Here is a 14,798-nt window from a genome sequence, read left to right on the forward strand (position 1 = left end):
TGTCCCGGCTGCTTCTTGATGTATGCGCTCATAGACACTCTAGCGGCTCAATGCCTCTTACGCACAAATGCGTCCAACTCCTTCAGCGTCATAGTACGCTTCCGCCGACGCAGCCAACCAACCGTCGCTGTGAGTGCCGTCTCATCGCATATACTGCTGCTGTTGTTGTTGTTGTTGCTGTTGTTGTTGTTGTTACTGCAGCTGTTATTGCCACCACTGCCATGGTTGCTGATGCTGTTGCCGCTGCTACTGTTGCTGCTGTTACCACCTTTGCATCGCAGCCAGGCGGCAAAACGACTCATGTAGTTCTCTTCAAGAAGATCCGTTTCGCACGGCACCTCCACCGTGTTCACTGTTCGATCGCCACCCACACTGCTGCAGCTGTTTGAAATTGCGCCATCACGCGAAGTTGAGGCGGAGGAATGTGCCTTTTCCTCCTCTTCATCGTCCTCCTCACAGTCCTCTTCAGCATCGTTGTGGGTATTGGTGTCCTCGTCGCGCCGCCGCTTTACGCCGGTTTCACCCTTCACGCCACCACGCGCCGCTGCTGCACGGGGCCAGCGCTGCGCCACAAGCGGGGCGAAGCGAGTGCTGCCCGCCAGCACGCGCAACACAGCGAGTGGTGTAGGGATGTTGGTGTACCAGCGCATGTATTGTGCAATCAGCTCACGGTGCGCCGCTGCCAACGCCTTTACGCGCAGAAGACGGAGAAGTTCATATTGCACCCCAATGCGGCGGTGGAGTGAGTCTCGCAGGGCCTGCAGAATCATGTCCAGCAGGGCATACGCAACGGTGCATTGCGGCTCTACATCCCCCTTGTCATCGGCACACTCACCTCGTCGGTGCTTATGCTGCTGCTGCTCTTTCAGCATGCAATACGCTTCGGATAGGCTCACAAGCTTCATGTGATGAGGCTCACCACGGGGGACGATGCCAATAAGGAGAATATCGTCGAGCAATGCGTCGCAGGTGGAGGAAAGCGCAGCAGCAGCAGGAGCTCCGGTGTCACGCCTGCTGGTGAGCCGTTCGAGCGTCACCGCAGTGTCGTACGTCATCTCCACCACGCGGGCAAAGCGCAATTCCCACTCCGCTCCACCATCCTCTTGTATCATTCTTTCGCGCTGGTGGTCACCAAGGCGGCGCAACTGCTGCACCACCGCAGATGCTAACGTAGTCGGCAGCGCGCGTGGCTTTACCACTCGGCCTGGCACATTGTGACCATTCTTGTCGTCATACTGCAGCGGCGGCAGCGGCGACGGTGGCAGGCAGTAGTACCGCTGCGCCACCACGCGCTGCTCCGCCCACAGCCCCTCTGTGTCGGCCGTGTATCCGACGCTGCCCTCCGCCCACTCTACCAGCGCGCCTGGCAGGGCAGCAGGGGCGGAGGACAGCGTCGGTGTGGACGAGGTGAGCAGTGAGTTGTAGTGCATCTTTGACGCGAGACTGGCAGCATGCTGCAGGCATGTCACGTTTGCCGTGGTGTCTGCGCCGTCCGTCGCGGGGAGAGGCGGCGGCCACAGCGTGCACGGCACAATCTGTGCAACAAGCCCATACTCAGCGTGTGTGCGGGGCAGCAGCGGCACCACGTTGCACATGACAGTCTCATCAACGATGCACACAGGCACATCCGCCGCCGCTGGCGGAGACGACAACGATGACGGTGATGAAAGGGACGTTGGCTGCGCGTTGCTGTTGCGGTGGCTGTTGCGCAGGTTGCTGCTGCCACACGCCTCCACTCCACGAACCCACACCACACTGCTGGGCGTCACTAGATCGGGCGACGACGCCAGGCCAGCCAAGCCACTGCTACCACTACTGCTGCTGCTGCTGGACGGCACCCTCTGCTGCCGCTGCCGTTTCCGCGTCTCGCCCCCCACCTCCTCTTCCTGTGCGACGCCGTGGTGCAGCTGCCCCGAAGGCATACCCGCCACTCCAGTCATCCAAAAGGCAAGTGAGGCGGAGGACGACAGAGTTTGCCCCTCGTCATTGTAAGGCTTGTCACTGTTGCCACCTCTGCAATGGGTCCCCATTTCGGGCTCTTCCACTTTCCTCTCACACATACACACACACCCTCTTTTGCGCCGCTAGCACAGCACAGCCACGGTGGCCGAGTGAATGTGACACCTTGCTATCTTCCCTTTTTTTTTTTTTTNTTTTTTTTTTTTTGCGTAGCACGTGCGGAAGAAAGAGAACGCCCAGTGTGGCAGTGACGGAAAGCTAAGAGAAATGGCATAGGCATATTCTTTGCCAGATACCCCAACGAAAACGCATTGCAAGGGTAGAGAAGCAGCTCCACACTGTATCCCTCCTATTTTCTTTTCTCACTATCCTGTTCGCTGAGAAGTCATCAAAAAGCATACACGAAGACAGCGTCACCACGCATACCCTCCACAACTAAGCAGCAAGCACATCGTAGAGCTACCACATGCAGACGCCTAATTGATACTACACAAAGAGAGGCACTAATCACTAGCAACTTCATAACTCCTACCATCCCATCAAGCCCCCTACCCATTTACCCTCTCTTGACCTTGATCCAACCCATGCCGCTATTTTTTTCCATCTGGCTTCGCACCACCAGCAGCAGCAGGCGAAGGTGCCTGGCCACCGCTCGTTGCATCTGGCTTCGCACCACCAGCAGCAGCAGGCGAAGGTGCCTGGCCACCGCTCTTTGCATCTGGCTTCGCACCACCAGCAGCAGCAGGCGAAGGTGCCTGGCCACCGCTCTTTGCATCGGGCTTCGCACCACCAGCAGCAGGAGGCGGAGGCGCCTGGCTACCACCACTGCTGCTAGAAGGGCCAGGCCGACTGGGACTCTTCCCAGAGACTGCACCAAACTCTTTGCCGTGTTGCGACATAGCCTCCTCAAACGACTTCTCCCACTTTGCACGGAGTTTCTTTTTCTTTTCATCGTCGTCCTTGGTATCCTGCTCCTCATACTTTTTGTAGGGTGCCTCCTTCGGTGTCTCTTCATAGTGGCTTGCTGGGTGCACAGGAGGCTTGCCTTCATTGTCTTCGAATGTGATGCCGTCGTTAAACGTCACCTGAAAAGGTAGCGGCTCTCCCTTGGGACGGTTTGATGTCCACAAGTGCCGCCATTCCGCACGTGGGCCGTCGCGCGGCTCCACATACTCGCCAGCCTGCACCAGATCGTAGTCAGGGTCCTCGCTGGGGTCTGTTTCCTTCCCATGCTTGATCTGCTCGCGGAACCGCGCTTTGGCACGCTCCACAGCGCCCTTGAAGTCCTGTGGTCGTATCTTCCCTGGGTATGACCACGGCTCCTGTACCACCTCTGTGCGCTTCACCATTTCCCACTCCTTGTCCTCTTCCTCCATGATGCGGCGCAGCACCTCTTCCTCCTCTTCGTTGCAGCGCAGCAGGTGGCCCTGCTTGAAGCCGTAGCCCTCTGCCCTGCCATGGTGGTCCTGCCCGTTGAGGTAAAGGTGTGAGAATGGGTAGCGCGGGTAAGCCTCCCACATGCCCGTAGGCCCCATAAAGTCGTATCGGTACTTGTAGCGAAAGGTTCGATTGCCGTGCTCGTCCACAGTTTCGTCCCACTTCAGGATCTGCTGTGGTGGCCGTGGAAACATCTCTGTTGGATCGTCGGGGTTCTTCGGCTGCCAGTCCTTGATGCGGAATATCTCATCTGCATCCATGTACCAGTGGCCCACAATGTCAGAGGCGGTGTTCGCCACATGCCAGCGGAACGGTGATGTGTGCTTTGTGTTGTACAACAATGGGTCACAGTATGAGCCGGGCACCATGCCATACGCGGAAAGTGGGGCGAAGCACACCTGCTCCAGCCGCTGCTGGTGCAAGTAGCCCTCGCTGCCCGGGCTTGTCCATTCCTCATCCCACGTGTAGGCGATCCATGCGCGGTGGCGTATCTGCCTCCAAAGGCGCAGCAGCCGTCCAGGCTTGACGTTCTTGAATGTTGTTGGTGGGGCGTTCGCGTCGTCCTCCTCCGCCGCCCACACGCGCAGCACAAGGGAGGCGCGCAGGTAGCGTGGACGGCACGCCCGCAGCATCAGTGCGAGGCTACTCTAATCCACGAGGCGTGGGCTCTTGTGGTGTGTTGTGTGCTCACTCAGTGCGGGCACTCCTTCGCACACGCAACAATGTCCTTCCTTTTTTTCACAGCTCGTAGCTTGCATATACAACAGCAGCAGGGGAAAGGAGGAAAGCACAGCTTCTGCACCACGCATTCATCCGCGCCTCAGAACGCACACGTACCCACCGACAGCTCTAGGCGTCTTTATTACAAGGGGGGGGAAGACCGTAAGCAAAGTCGCCAATGCACTATGGCAGTAAACCAAGAAATTGTGGCATTCACATGCCCTATCGTCTGGTGGCTTAAACAATTTACCTGAAGAAGAGCACCTTACAATCTCTTTGGCTTCGCCGCACAAGTACTCGCTCAGGTAGGTGTCCATCACACTCCTTTTCCTGGACCACCTCTACCTGCTGCGTTGCATTAGTCCTCTTCCTCTTCAGTGGTTCATGTTTGTTTTGGTTTGGTTATTATTCGTATCACTATTGTGACCCCCTCGTGATTCTCCTTCAGAGAAATGATGTCTCCGCTCAAAGTGAGCATTGCTACAGTATGTGCTTAGGTCCCCACCTGGCCGCAGACGCCAGTCACGCCATTTCACCGCCTGCTCATTTCGCTTTGATTCGTTATCGCTCCTCTCAACGTGCACGAAAACAGCACTCGCGGAAGCAGCTACAAGTTCCCCCAAGGCGATGGCACAAAGTCACAGAAAGGAGCCATAGTAAAATGAAGCAAATTTAAGATGTAAGTGCGAAGCAGCGAACGATGTGGTGCCACAACAGTTCAGGACGCTCCATGCACGGTCTCCCCTCCCCCTCATTAAGTGATTCATTATTATTGATATTATGCCATCATGTCAATGGCACAGCTTGACACCGCATGCGCTCACAGAAGCACTGCGCTCTAGAAAGGGGTACCACAGGTTGTGCCCATTTTCCCTTCGAGCCACGCAGTAGTACCGCAGATGCGAGAACAGGCCAGCGAGCAGCAGGCCAAGCGCGAAGGTGGCGATCGTGACACCAGCAAGAGCCCCACCATTCAAGTCGACCACACGAATCTTTGCAGCAGAGAGCGAGTCACCCTCACTCCTATCGGTAGACGAGGCTGCAGCAACAGCAGGACACACACTTCGAGAGAAGTCAAGCACACCCCCCGTCATTGCAGGCGTACTTTAGGCAAACTGAACGACACTACCTGCAAATGGAGCTTTACGCAACAGAGCCGCTGCAGTTCATTTACATCCGTCCTCATCACCGTCGTCAGGTAGCAGGCACCACCCATCAAACCCGTGCCCCTCAACAACCCCAAGAATCTGATGAAGTCCTATAGGGGGCAGACCTTCTCAATCAGGTCCTCGGTGCTCATCGGGTACACCTTACTGTCACTGTGTGTGTAGTTTATCCGGAACGGCCACAACGTGAGGTTGTATTCGCTGTTAGATGTCGTTCCGGAATAGCCGCGGAGCGCATACACGTAGCGTTTCCCGTGGGTGATGAGCTCCAGCAGGATCGCAATGGCGGTAAGGCCGAAGTGCAGGCTGAACGCCGCACTGTCATGATTCCCCCACCCCCAGTGTTGCCGCTGAGGGTGTAACAGTGACGTCATGGGTGCTGCAGTGGTAAATCTTGTAGCTGTTCTTCCCCCAGTACAGTTTCCTGAATGTTCCGCACCATAGCATGTGGAAGGGGATGCCACTGGCTTCCGCTTTCGCGTTCCAACTCGTTGTATGTGTGGTGCGAGGAGGCCGCTATGTTTATTGCGGTATTTAATGTTGGAAAAGTTCGACAAGTAATTCCTCCGCAACTGGAAGTGCGAGAGCAACCCCAAGGACTTTTAAATCGCTGCAGTATCGAAAAGCTGCTGCGCGCAGGAAACACACAGGCTATAGTCACGTCAGCAGTCCTTCGAGCAGGCTTCAAGTGCAAACAGCGGTCGGGTCTTCGTGCGTGGTGAAAGTAGCGCCAAGCATGCGGATTGGCCTGCGCGCGTGTCCATGCGGCACGGCCCCGCTGGACAGCAGCAGCAGCGGTGTTCGGCCGCACCCACGGGCCAAGCAGCACATCTGGCAGCAGCGGCAGCGCTCCGGGGCATGCGGGACATGCCCATTGAGCGGCTGTACACGACAGCCTCAATGTACACATTCGGAAGAAATCCGAGTCCCAATCGCAGAAGAACCGCCCACCGTTCTGTTTGTAGCGGTTACGAAGGAAGGCAACAAAGTTAGATCCCTGCATTCTTACCAAGATTGCTTATCAGACAGCATGGGACATCAGTGCAGATGTGCGACACGTTGCCCTTTTCAATCCACCCAGCCCCAGCCGAACGAGTGCCGCGGCGGTGAGGCAAAACCGCTCGAGGTGCAGGCGTTACTCGTCGGACCCTCCAGGGGCAGCAGCGGTGCTCGCAGCGGCAACAAAAAAGAGAGCGGTGGCAACAGCATGCAACGGGGTGTCTGCTTCCCTCCCACGTCTGCGCAAACGAAGCACTTAGAGGGCCCATTTTTATCGGTATGTTATTACTTTATTTTTTTTTTTTCCTTGCGTGCCCGTGGACTTGTGCTAAAGTTATCCCACTCCATAAGGGGCATCGTGGTAAGCGACGAAGAGGTGAATAATAAAGAGTGGACAGCCCTGAGGGCTTATGCAAGACACACCCAACCAGACACCAACAGGCGCCGATATCCACGACCACGAAAGCAACTATACCAGTTGCTTCCTATCCCACCTCGACGTTAGTGTCTTTTTATTGAATTTCACCCTCTCTGGAGTAGGCCAATGGTTCGTCCAAGCCGTGGAGCCGGCCTGGCGGGTGTGGGGTACAGTTTTCGCCTCAGCTGCCCGCGTCTGCCGCGCCGCAGAGCTGCGCGGCCTTGGCGGCCACCTCCTCCACCACATACTCCGCCACCACACCGAAGGCCACAGGCAGCGGCACAGTGTTCGGCGCGCCGTCACCATCGCCATTCGTGGTCGCAGTCTCTGTGCCTAGCTGCAGCAAGTCTCGGAGAGCGGGGCAGCTCGCCACCTGCTGTACCTTCTTCCGAAGCCACGCTCCCACCTTATCCTCGCTGAAGCGATAGTATTGATCGCCGCCCACCGACTTGAACTCGCAGATGCGTGCGAGCACTGCATGTGACTGCATCATCGCAACCGCCGGAGCCAAAGCGGGACACTGTGCCACCGCCACGCCCCACCCTGGCCACTCTGCACCACGTCCACCTCCACCGCCTCGGCTTGCGCCCATGATAAGATCCTCAGCAGACACAAATTTATCCTTCATGGCATGCGTGGCCGCTTGGCGAAGGACAAAGAACGTGACATCAAATGGCGTCACGACGAGAAGATCCTCGTTCGGCTCCACCGCTTCGTCTATGAGCCACGTCTGACCGAACCCACCGGGTGGGGCCTGCGCTTGTACTTCATATAGCACCACTGTCGTTGCTTCGGCAATCGAATCTCCACCGCCGTCGTTACTGTTGCCGTCGTTGTGGTTGCTAGGTGCGCTGTCTGTGGCTGGTGGACATAAGAACAGCCCCGGTTCGCCATGACGCGGATGCGGCAGCCGTATAAACGCACAGCCTGGGCGGAGCGCAGTAGCAGAAGTAAGAGGCGGCACGGCCCTCTGCGAAACAGCGGGCATTCGCACCGCGGAGTCGGGTGAGGCACCGACGGCGGCCGCGCTGGTGAGACCCGCGGAAGGCGACCGCTGCCAGTCCATCTCTGAGACGGCTGTGCAACCGGCGTGCACCCCGTGGTCCTCCTTGTCACTGCCGCTTGCTTCAGCACCCCCGAGAAGTATGCGCGGCAGCACCATCATGTGGCTTGAGGGTCTGCCAAGTGGCATTGCGACGGTATGATCGCCAGGATCGTAGTGCACGTCGCCAACCCCAATAGCGGCGACTTTGTTGGGATCAAAAGACAGACTCTGGCTGCCTTCGTCATCGAGTTCTAGCCGGCGACGCGGCGATCCCCCGTCGGATGAGCCACAGGATGATACATCAATGCTCTGCGGCACGTTGTTATTGCCGCTGTTGTTGTTGTTATCATCATGGCAAGAACTCACCAGCCGGCTCTTTTTGGCCGACCGCATGGCAATGCGAGTGATGACGAACACGAAAATCTATGTGAGCAGCCACGGCCTGGATTTCTCGGTAAGCATTGTTTTTTTTTTTTGTAATTAATGAAGGGGGGAAGTGGCGTAAGAATACAGAAATGAAAGAAAGAACTATAAAACAAGTTGATGCAGAAATGGGACACGCACTGACACCCGGTCAGGCCCCTCAGCGTATCACGCATTATTCCCAAAAACACCTTTTTGCGGTCTTGTCTTTGTGACCGCAATGGCGTTGAATGGACTGCGGTTGTTCCGCACTGCGTTCATCGTGCACACACTCTCATGTGAGGGACATATGAGGAATAGCTACACCAGGTACTATTCTTCGCTCTCACTGCAATGGCGCTATTCTTGTGTATTTTCTTTCCTTTTGCTTTGGTTTTGTTTCGTTGGTGTGCACATGCGCATATATAAATATATAAATATATAAATATATAAATAGGCCCATCGTCACATTAACACCGGCAGAGGGAGTAGAGAGCAATGGTGTGTGTGTGTGTGTGTGCCACACTCTGGTAGTCCAACCACCGGGCGCTGCTGCTTCTGCCTCTGCTTCTGGCACGAGAGCGCATCCTAAATTGATTGCTTCCCTGTCATCACCTCCTTCACGAGCAGCATGTTGGCGCGAAACGACCACCACGGGTACTTGAAGGACGTCGGCGTGGTGCCCTCAACCGCAACGTCGCCGGCCCACGCAATGCCGTACCCGGCGACTAGCGCAGCAATGGCATACGGCAGCGAGATGCCCTTCACCACCGATGCGAGCAGGAGAGCAGCGCCGACGAGGGTGCCAAGGAAGTGGCAGCGCCGCGTCGTCTGCTTCATGTGCTTCGCCAGATAATAGATGTAGAACTCCTTGAAGTTGGAAAACGTGACGTCGAGCTTGAGGTTTAGGCTGACCATTGCGCTGGTTGTGATTGACTCAGTTGGTTTTTGCCCCTCCGATGTGCCTCTTGTTTGCTCGTTGTTGTTGTTTTTTTTGTGTGTGTGTATGTGTGTGCCTTACTCCTCGCTTCTCTGTGGAGGGGGAGGGCTGCGTCTACTGTCGCTGCTGCTGCTGCTGCTGCTGCTGTGAATTCCAGAACTAGTGGTGGTGGTGGGGACGGCGGGAAGAAGCAAACAGAGAAGGAAGCCACACAAATGGAGCGTTACGCCGCACACCAAGAGGGATGAAGCGATCGGTAAGCAAGAACAACAGAACAATAAAAAAAAAAGCACATACACACACACACACACATCTCCAGCCGGAGAGACAGGAGAAGAATACTTCGTGTTTCTAATCCTCGTGATGATGTCGCCGCTGCTCTTGCCGCATACGCCATCCTCCTCCACTGTACATTACGAATGACCCTTTTCAAGGGAGTATATACGCGTCCGTGCGTGCGCCAATGCATACCACCATCACACAAGCACGCAGGCACATGTGCAAGCAATCAAAATGACGTCTTTGCTCGCTCTCACTTGGCCTTCTTCGCCTTCTTCCGATGCCCGCCCCCACTGCCTTTCTCAAGCAGCTGGTTCACCGCCGCTTGCGCCTCTGCGATGGCACTGCGGTACTCCTTCCGCTGCCCCGCCCAGCGCTGGCAGTCCTCGTTGATCTCCTGCAGCTGCTTCCGCTTTTCCACTTCGCGCTGCGGGCCGTTGTTTTGCATGTACTCCACCTGTGCCTTGAGCTGCCGGTGCTCCTCCTCCACCTTCTCCCGCACCGCAGTCTCCGCCTCTAGGCGCTCCTTGGCGAGTTCCATGTCGATCTCCGTCTGCTTGAGTGCCTCTTCGAGTTCCGTGTCGAGGCGCTTCTTCTCGTCGAGGCAGTGTGTCTCCTGCGTGACGCAGTTCTCCAGCATCTCCTGCAGCTCCCGCTCCTTCTTGGCCATGTCCGATGTCTCCTGCTTGAACTGCAGCTCGAACGACTCCTGCGCCCGGCCCAAATCGAGCTTCTTCTGCTGCAGATTCTCCAGCTCCGCACGTGCCTCGTCGAGTTTGTACATTTGGTAGTGCAGTCGAATGAGATCCTTCTCCAGCTCGTCCTTCTCGGTGTTGCGGTAGGTCTCGCGGTTTCGGGCTGTGGTCTTCTCCACGTTGAGAACAGTATGGTGGCCGATGCTGTTGCCCTGCAGGCCGCAGCGCAGCAAATGGCGGTTGCTCTCGAGCAGCGCCGCGAAGGCCGCGCCGGCGTCCTCGGTGAAGTGGTTCTCACCAAGGTACAGTCGCTGCAGCGTCTTGTTCCCCGCGAGCGAGACTCCAATTGCCACCACGCCGCGCTCACCCATCCATGTGTGTGTGAGGTTGAGCGAGAGCAACGTTGTGTTTGTTTCTAGCATGCTGGCGAAGGCGCAAGCGCCCTCGTCTCGCACAGCATTGCCCTCTAGTGAGACATCTTGCAGGCATGCGTGGCGGAACAGAGAGCTCGCCAGCATGACTGCTCCTGTGGAGGTGATGGCGTTGTTCTTCAAGTGCAGCGACTGCAGCGCGCCGTTGGTATTGAGCGAGTTACACAGCGGCTCCATTGCGGCGTCATCAATACCACAGGAGTCGAGGTGGAGGCGCACAACGATGCGGTCGCTTGACAATGAAGAGAAAAGACGTGGAGGTGGTGCGCCACTGTTGGGCCGCATCAGCATGTTGTCGTTCAGCAATATCGTGTGCAGCGCGGAGGTGTTCTGCAGCAGCACACGTCCCCGCACGAGGTCACCAAGGGCGTCGCCGACTGTTCCACTGAGGGCGTTGCCGGAGAGATCAATGAAGGCGAAACTGCTACTCTGCATGGCGGCGTGAATGATGCTCAAGGCAGCATCTGTCGTCAACTGCACCTCACGCAGCTTCAGCGTCGTCAGCGTTGACGACGTGCTGATCAACTCTGCAAGGACGTCAATCGGACGGCGGTTGGGGCTGATGCCGAAACCGATGCTGTTGGTACTCGGGTCGTCACTTACACCTGTCTTGCCGCTCGTTGGCAGTGACGGCAGCATCTGCGTCTTGCGCGCAGCAGCAGACGTCGGACGACTTGGCGTTCTCGACGGAGGCATGACGTTGAACTCCACCGCCGCCCCGCGGGCCTTGCTGTTACCGTTGCAGGAGTTTCCCTCACCGATGGTGCTGCCGCTGAGGTCGATGTGGCGCAGTGTGCGGCTGCGCAGGCAGCCCTCCAGCAGGATCGTGGCGCTCGTGGCGTTGATGCGGTTGGCATACGCGTCGTGCTTTGAGGAGCCGAGGATAAGCGTCTGCAGCTTCTTGTGGGTGGCCACGACGAAGCTGAGTGTCTGAATACCGAGGGAGCCGATGTCGTTGGCGCCGAGGTCGAGGTAGAGAAGGCCAGGCAGATCGCGGACCAGGTGGCCAATCATCTCGCAGCCGCTGTCGCGCAGTGTGTTGCCGTGCAGGTCGAGGCGCGTCAGTGGGGAGCGGTGCAGCAGCGCCGCAAGGCTCGCTGCCACGTTGGCGCCGAGCCGCTCCTTGCGCAGGTTGATCTGCCGCTCGGAGAAGCCGTGTTCCATGACCTCGCGGAAGAGCTTGCGGGAGTCATTGTTGTTTTTCTCCCCGGTGTCCTTTAGCCAGGCAAGGTACAGGTCACCGAAGACCTGCTCCTCCGACACGCCGACGGAATTGAACATGCGAGGCCTGCCTTTTCCTCTTGATACGTGTGTGTGTGTGTGTCCTTTCTAAGCAGTATTTGCCTATGCAACCGCCGCTTACTGCTTCCCTGTGTTGCTGCAGAAGCAGCAGACTACTGAGCCCACACTGTGCGTGAAAGGGGAGCGGGAAACAAAAGGAGCAAGATCAATGTGTAAGTGTGGGTGCAGGTATAATTATATAATAATAATAATAATAATAATAATAATAATATAATTATATAATTATGTGTGCGTGAGTGCATGTGCAAGTGAGCGTTACCGAGCAAACAAAAGTGTGTGGCACCTCACCATCCGATACGCTTCAAGAGCAGCCATAAACAAGAAGACACATACACACACGCACACCCGTCCAAGCATGCATGCCACTTCTCTCCCATGTCCTCCGTCTCACCTCACCCCGCCCCTTGCCTGCTCCTCTTCCTCCTCCTCCTGCAGTCGGCTGCGGTCCTTCGGGGAGAGCCCGAGGCGCCGCCGCACGTACCGCTCGCTCGAGCCGCTCGTCATCACAATCGTCTGCGTCCGCAACGGGCCGAACTGCACGTGCAGGTCCGTGCGCTGCGAGGACGGCAGGGCGGACTCCAAGTTGCGCACCTGATCACGCTCGGCGATGCTCGCGTCGATGAGAGGCGGCAGCGCAATCTCCGTGTCGGCGAGGTCGAGGTATGAGCGCTGGTCGAGGCGCAGGTGCGGCGGCAGGTAGCCGTTGGTGGGGAACGTGCCGGGTTCGAGCAGCTGCTTGTACTCGCCCCACATGACGAGGTAGTTGCAGCGAGTGTACGTCGTGCCGAAGCCGGAGCGGCGGATGACGAGCCAAAACATCGCTATGCATGTGAATCCGCTCCAAAGCGCGAGGAGCAGAAACCTGCCGCGATGCTTCACGTAAATCTGCATATCTGTCTTCCCTCGTTGTTTGTGCTTCCCCTTCCCTCCCTAACCTCCTCCTACTGTTGCTGTTGTCGCCGCCACGACGGCTACTAGCACTGGCACAGCTACTCTGTTTGCTGCTGCCAGGCGCAAGGGGGCTTCCACACCCAAGCTGGACAAAGCCACCACCCGCCTTACTGCCACTGCGTCAGTTAGGCAGCGGGTCCGGCAGACTACATCAACAACAAGGGAAAAGGAGTAAGAGACACGCAGAACCCAGTCGTTGCTCCAATTGGTATCATTACTCATATTAGTAGTATCATCATCAGTATAGGCACAGCGCAGTGTGGGTTGCACAAGACATTGCATATATCAAAATGTATGCAGCTGCATACGTCTCTCTCTCTCTCTCTCTCTCGCTCCCTACCCCCTTCCCTCCGCGCGCGCGGCGGGGTGTGTGTGCGTGTGTATGTGTGCGGTCACCCCCTCAGGGCGTACAACGAAAGGGGAAAGACAAAAAACACGCCTTACAATGGAAGAGGGAGGAAGGGCCAGTCATAATGTCTGCGAGCGCGAGAATCTACATGGGGCGGCGCGACGTCCCTACGTCGTGACTGCCCACAAGTCGCGCAGCGCCACACCTCCGCGAAGCTTCTCCACGGCGAGGCCGATCGACGTGTTGAACACCGGCCGCCTGTCCGCTCCCTTCTGGCCGACATCCACGTAGTATGCAGCGAAGGCGTCTGTCGCCACTTCCTTCACAACGTTCTCCCCATCGAGGACGCGGGGCTGCGGCGCCATGGGTTGCGGTGCTGACGGATTCTGCTCCTGCTCATCACCATCCCTGTGGTGGTGGTTTCTGGTGCTTCTCCTGGCGGGGTCGCCGTCTCCCGCGTCGTGTGGGATGTCCTGCAGCACGACAGCGACGCCGAGAATGGGACGTGCGGTCCAGGCCTTCCACAGCGCGACGCACTCCTTGAACAGCTCCTGCAGCCGCGCCATCGGGTCGATGCGGAAGCCGAGAATGTAGCTGCCTGCGAAGCGCGACGTCTCCAGGACGAGAGCGCGGCCGAACTTCGTGGCCCGCATGTGCAGCCCGATGAAATGCAGGTACGGGATCGACACGTTGAGGTTCGGCGCGTGCTGGGCGCACCACGCAATGCGCACGTTTGTGATAAAGAACGTGCCGATGTATCCCTGGTCGTTGCTCACGTTGCTGACGCCCCCCTGCCGCGTGAAGAGCCGCTCTTCCGGCAGCAGCACGAGCTCGCCGTCGCGGATGACGGAGCTGCGCAGCCGCAGCTCGCGGTACACCGTGCTAGACTCGTAGGCGCGCCACACCGCCGGCACAGTGGCGAAGAGGCGGAGGTTCTGCGCCAGATGCGTGAAGACGAACTCGAAGCGGCTGGAGCTGAAGCGGGCGGATATGTACAGCGCCTCGGTGTTGCCGCGCAGCCGCGAGGTCGCCCGCCGCACGTCGACGCCCTGCACGCCGTTGTAGCCGATGGTGAGGTTCTTGCGCCGGTTGCGGGCGCTGTGCCACATGCAGCGCAGGTTTGTCACGAAGAAGACACCCTCCTCGCCGTTGTTACCTTTCGTATCCTCGACGGGGCGCAGCGTCGACAGCAGCGTCTCGCCGCGCGCCGACTGCACCTCTAGCTCCTCCGCCGGAACATCGAAGCGCACCTCGCGGTCGAACCAGAACGTGAAGGCCTTCTCGACCGACGCGGTTGTCGCTGCTGCTGACCCGGCGGCTGAGGACAAAGAGAAGGACGAGGAGGATGAGGAAGGCGGAGCACTCGCGGGCATCGGGCTAACACGAAAGGGTGAGCGGGAGTCCTTGTTGCGTTGTGTCGTCTCCTCCGTCTCGTGATGCCCTGCTGTTCCACCAGTGCCACGTGTCCTACCTTGCACAGGTTTGCCCTGTTCCCGCAACACGTATACCACTCTTCCCCGCACAACGTGTGTGGTGTGGTGTGGGCGGGGTGCGTTGTAAAAGCCAATCAGATGGAATGATCGAGAGGGAGGGGGTGGTCAAACAAGCACACACACACACACACGAAGCACACAAACCAGCAGGGCACAGTGCATAGAGCACACAGAGTAAGACGTGAAGAAGCATGTGCAAGCACGATGCACAC

At 57.7% G+C, this 14,798-nt stretch overlaps 10 protein-coding genes across 10 annotated transcripts; all 10 read right to left on the reverse strand.

Annotated features, from left to right (window-relative positions):
* Positions 1-47: 47 nt before the first annotated feature.
* Positions 48-2,030, reverse strand: DQ04_03721000 (hypothetical protein; the record flags this gene model as incomplete). Its single annotated transcript, XM_009313057.1, has 1 exon — positions 48-2,030. The coding sequence occupies one exon, from the start codon at positions 2,028-2,030 to the stop codon at positions 48-50; it is 1,983 nt and encodes a 660-aa protein (XP_009311332.1).
* Positions 2,031-2,549: 519 nt separating this feature from the next.
* On the reverse strand, positions 2,550-4,028 carry DQ04_03721010 (hypothetical protein; the record flags this gene model as incomplete). Its single annotated transcript, XM_009313058.1, has 1 exon — positions 2,550-4,028. One exon carries the CDS (start codon positions 4,026-4,028, stop codon positions 2,550-2,552), a length of 1,479 nt encoding a protein of 492 aa, XP_009311333.1.
* Positions 4,029-4,907: 879 nt separating this feature from the next.
* DQ04_03721020 (hypothetical protein) lies at positions 4,908-5,210 on the reverse strand (the record flags this gene model as incomplete). Its single annotated transcript, XM_009313059.1, has 1 exon — positions 4,908-5,210. The coding sequence occupies one exon, from the start codon at positions 5,208-5,210 to the stop codon at positions 4,908-4,910; it is 303 nt and encodes a 100-aa protein (XP_009311334.1).
* A 164-nt stretch (positions 5,211-5,374) lies between these two features.
* DQ04_03721030 (hypothetical protein) lies at positions 5,375-5,656 on the reverse strand (the record flags this gene model as incomplete). The annotated part of the gene is made up of 1 exon (XM_009313060.1): positions 5,375-5,656. The coding sequence occupies one exon, from the start codon at positions 5,654-5,656 to the stop codon at positions 5,375-5,377; it is 282 nt and encodes a 93-aa protein (XP_009311335.1).
* Positions 5,657-6,880: 1,224 nt separating this feature from the next.
* Positions 6,881-8,137, reverse strand: DQ04_03721040 (hypothetical protein; the record flags this gene model as incomplete). Its single annotated transcript, XM_009313061.1, has 1 exon — positions 6,881-8,137. One exon carries the CDS (start codon positions 8,135-8,137, stop codon positions 6,881-6,883), a length of 1,257 nt encoding a protein of 418 aa, XP_009311336.1.
* A 597-nt stretch (positions 8,138-8,734) lies between these two features.
* DQ04_03721050 (membrane protein) lies at positions 8,735-9,064 on the reverse strand (the record flags this gene model as incomplete). The annotated part of the gene is made up of 1 exon (XM_009313062.1): positions 8,735-9,064. The coding sequence occupies one exon, from the start codon at positions 9,062-9,064 to the stop codon at positions 8,735-8,737; it is 330 nt and encodes a 109-aa protein (XP_009311337.1).
* A 554-nt stretch (positions 9,065-9,618) lies between these two features.
* On the reverse strand, positions 9,619-11,772 carry DQ04_03721060 (hypothetical protein; the record flags this gene model as incomplete). The annotated part of the gene is made up of 1 exon (XM_009313063.1): positions 9,619-11,772. The coding sequence occupies one exon, from the start codon at positions 11,770-11,772 to the stop codon at positions 9,619-9,621; it is 2,154 nt and encodes a 717-aa protein (XP_009311338.1).
* Positions 11,773-12,180: 408 nt separating this feature from the next.
* DQ04_03721070 (hypothetical protein) lies at positions 12,181-12,612 on the reverse strand (the record flags this gene model as incomplete). The annotated part of the gene is made up of 1 exon (XM_009313064.1): positions 12,181-12,612. One exon carries the CDS (start codon positions 12,610-12,612, stop codon positions 12,181-12,183), a length of 432 nt encoding a protein of 143 aa, XP_009311339.1.
* Positions 12,613-12,723: 111 nt separating this feature from the next.
* DQ04_03721080 (hypothetical protein) lies at positions 12,724-13,026 on the reverse strand (the record flags this gene model as incomplete). The annotated part of the gene is made up of 1 exon (XM_009313065.1): positions 12,724-13,026. The coding sequence occupies one exon, from the start codon at positions 13,024-13,026 to the stop codon at positions 12,724-12,726; it is 303 nt and encodes a 100-aa protein (XP_009311340.1).
* A 234-nt stretch (positions 13,027-13,260) lies between these two features.
* DQ04_03721090 (bardet-Biedl syndrome 5 protein) lies at positions 13,261-14,466 on the reverse strand (the record flags this gene model as incomplete). The annotated part of the gene is made up of 1 exon (XM_009313066.1): positions 13,261-14,466. The coding sequence occupies one exon, from the start codon at positions 14,464-14,466 to the stop codon at positions 13,261-13,263; it is 1,206 nt and encodes a 401-aa protein (XP_009311341.1).
* Positions 14,467-14,798: the final 332 nt, after the last annotated feature.

The sequence above is a fragment of the Trypanosoma grayi genome (assembly GCF_000691245.1).
Source record: "Trypanosoma grayi strain ANR4 Tgr_372_V1, whole genome shotgun sequence".
Lineage (NCBI taxonomy): Eukaryota > Euglenozoa > Kinetoplastea > Trypanosomatida > Trypanosomatidae > Trypanosoma > Trypanosoma grayi.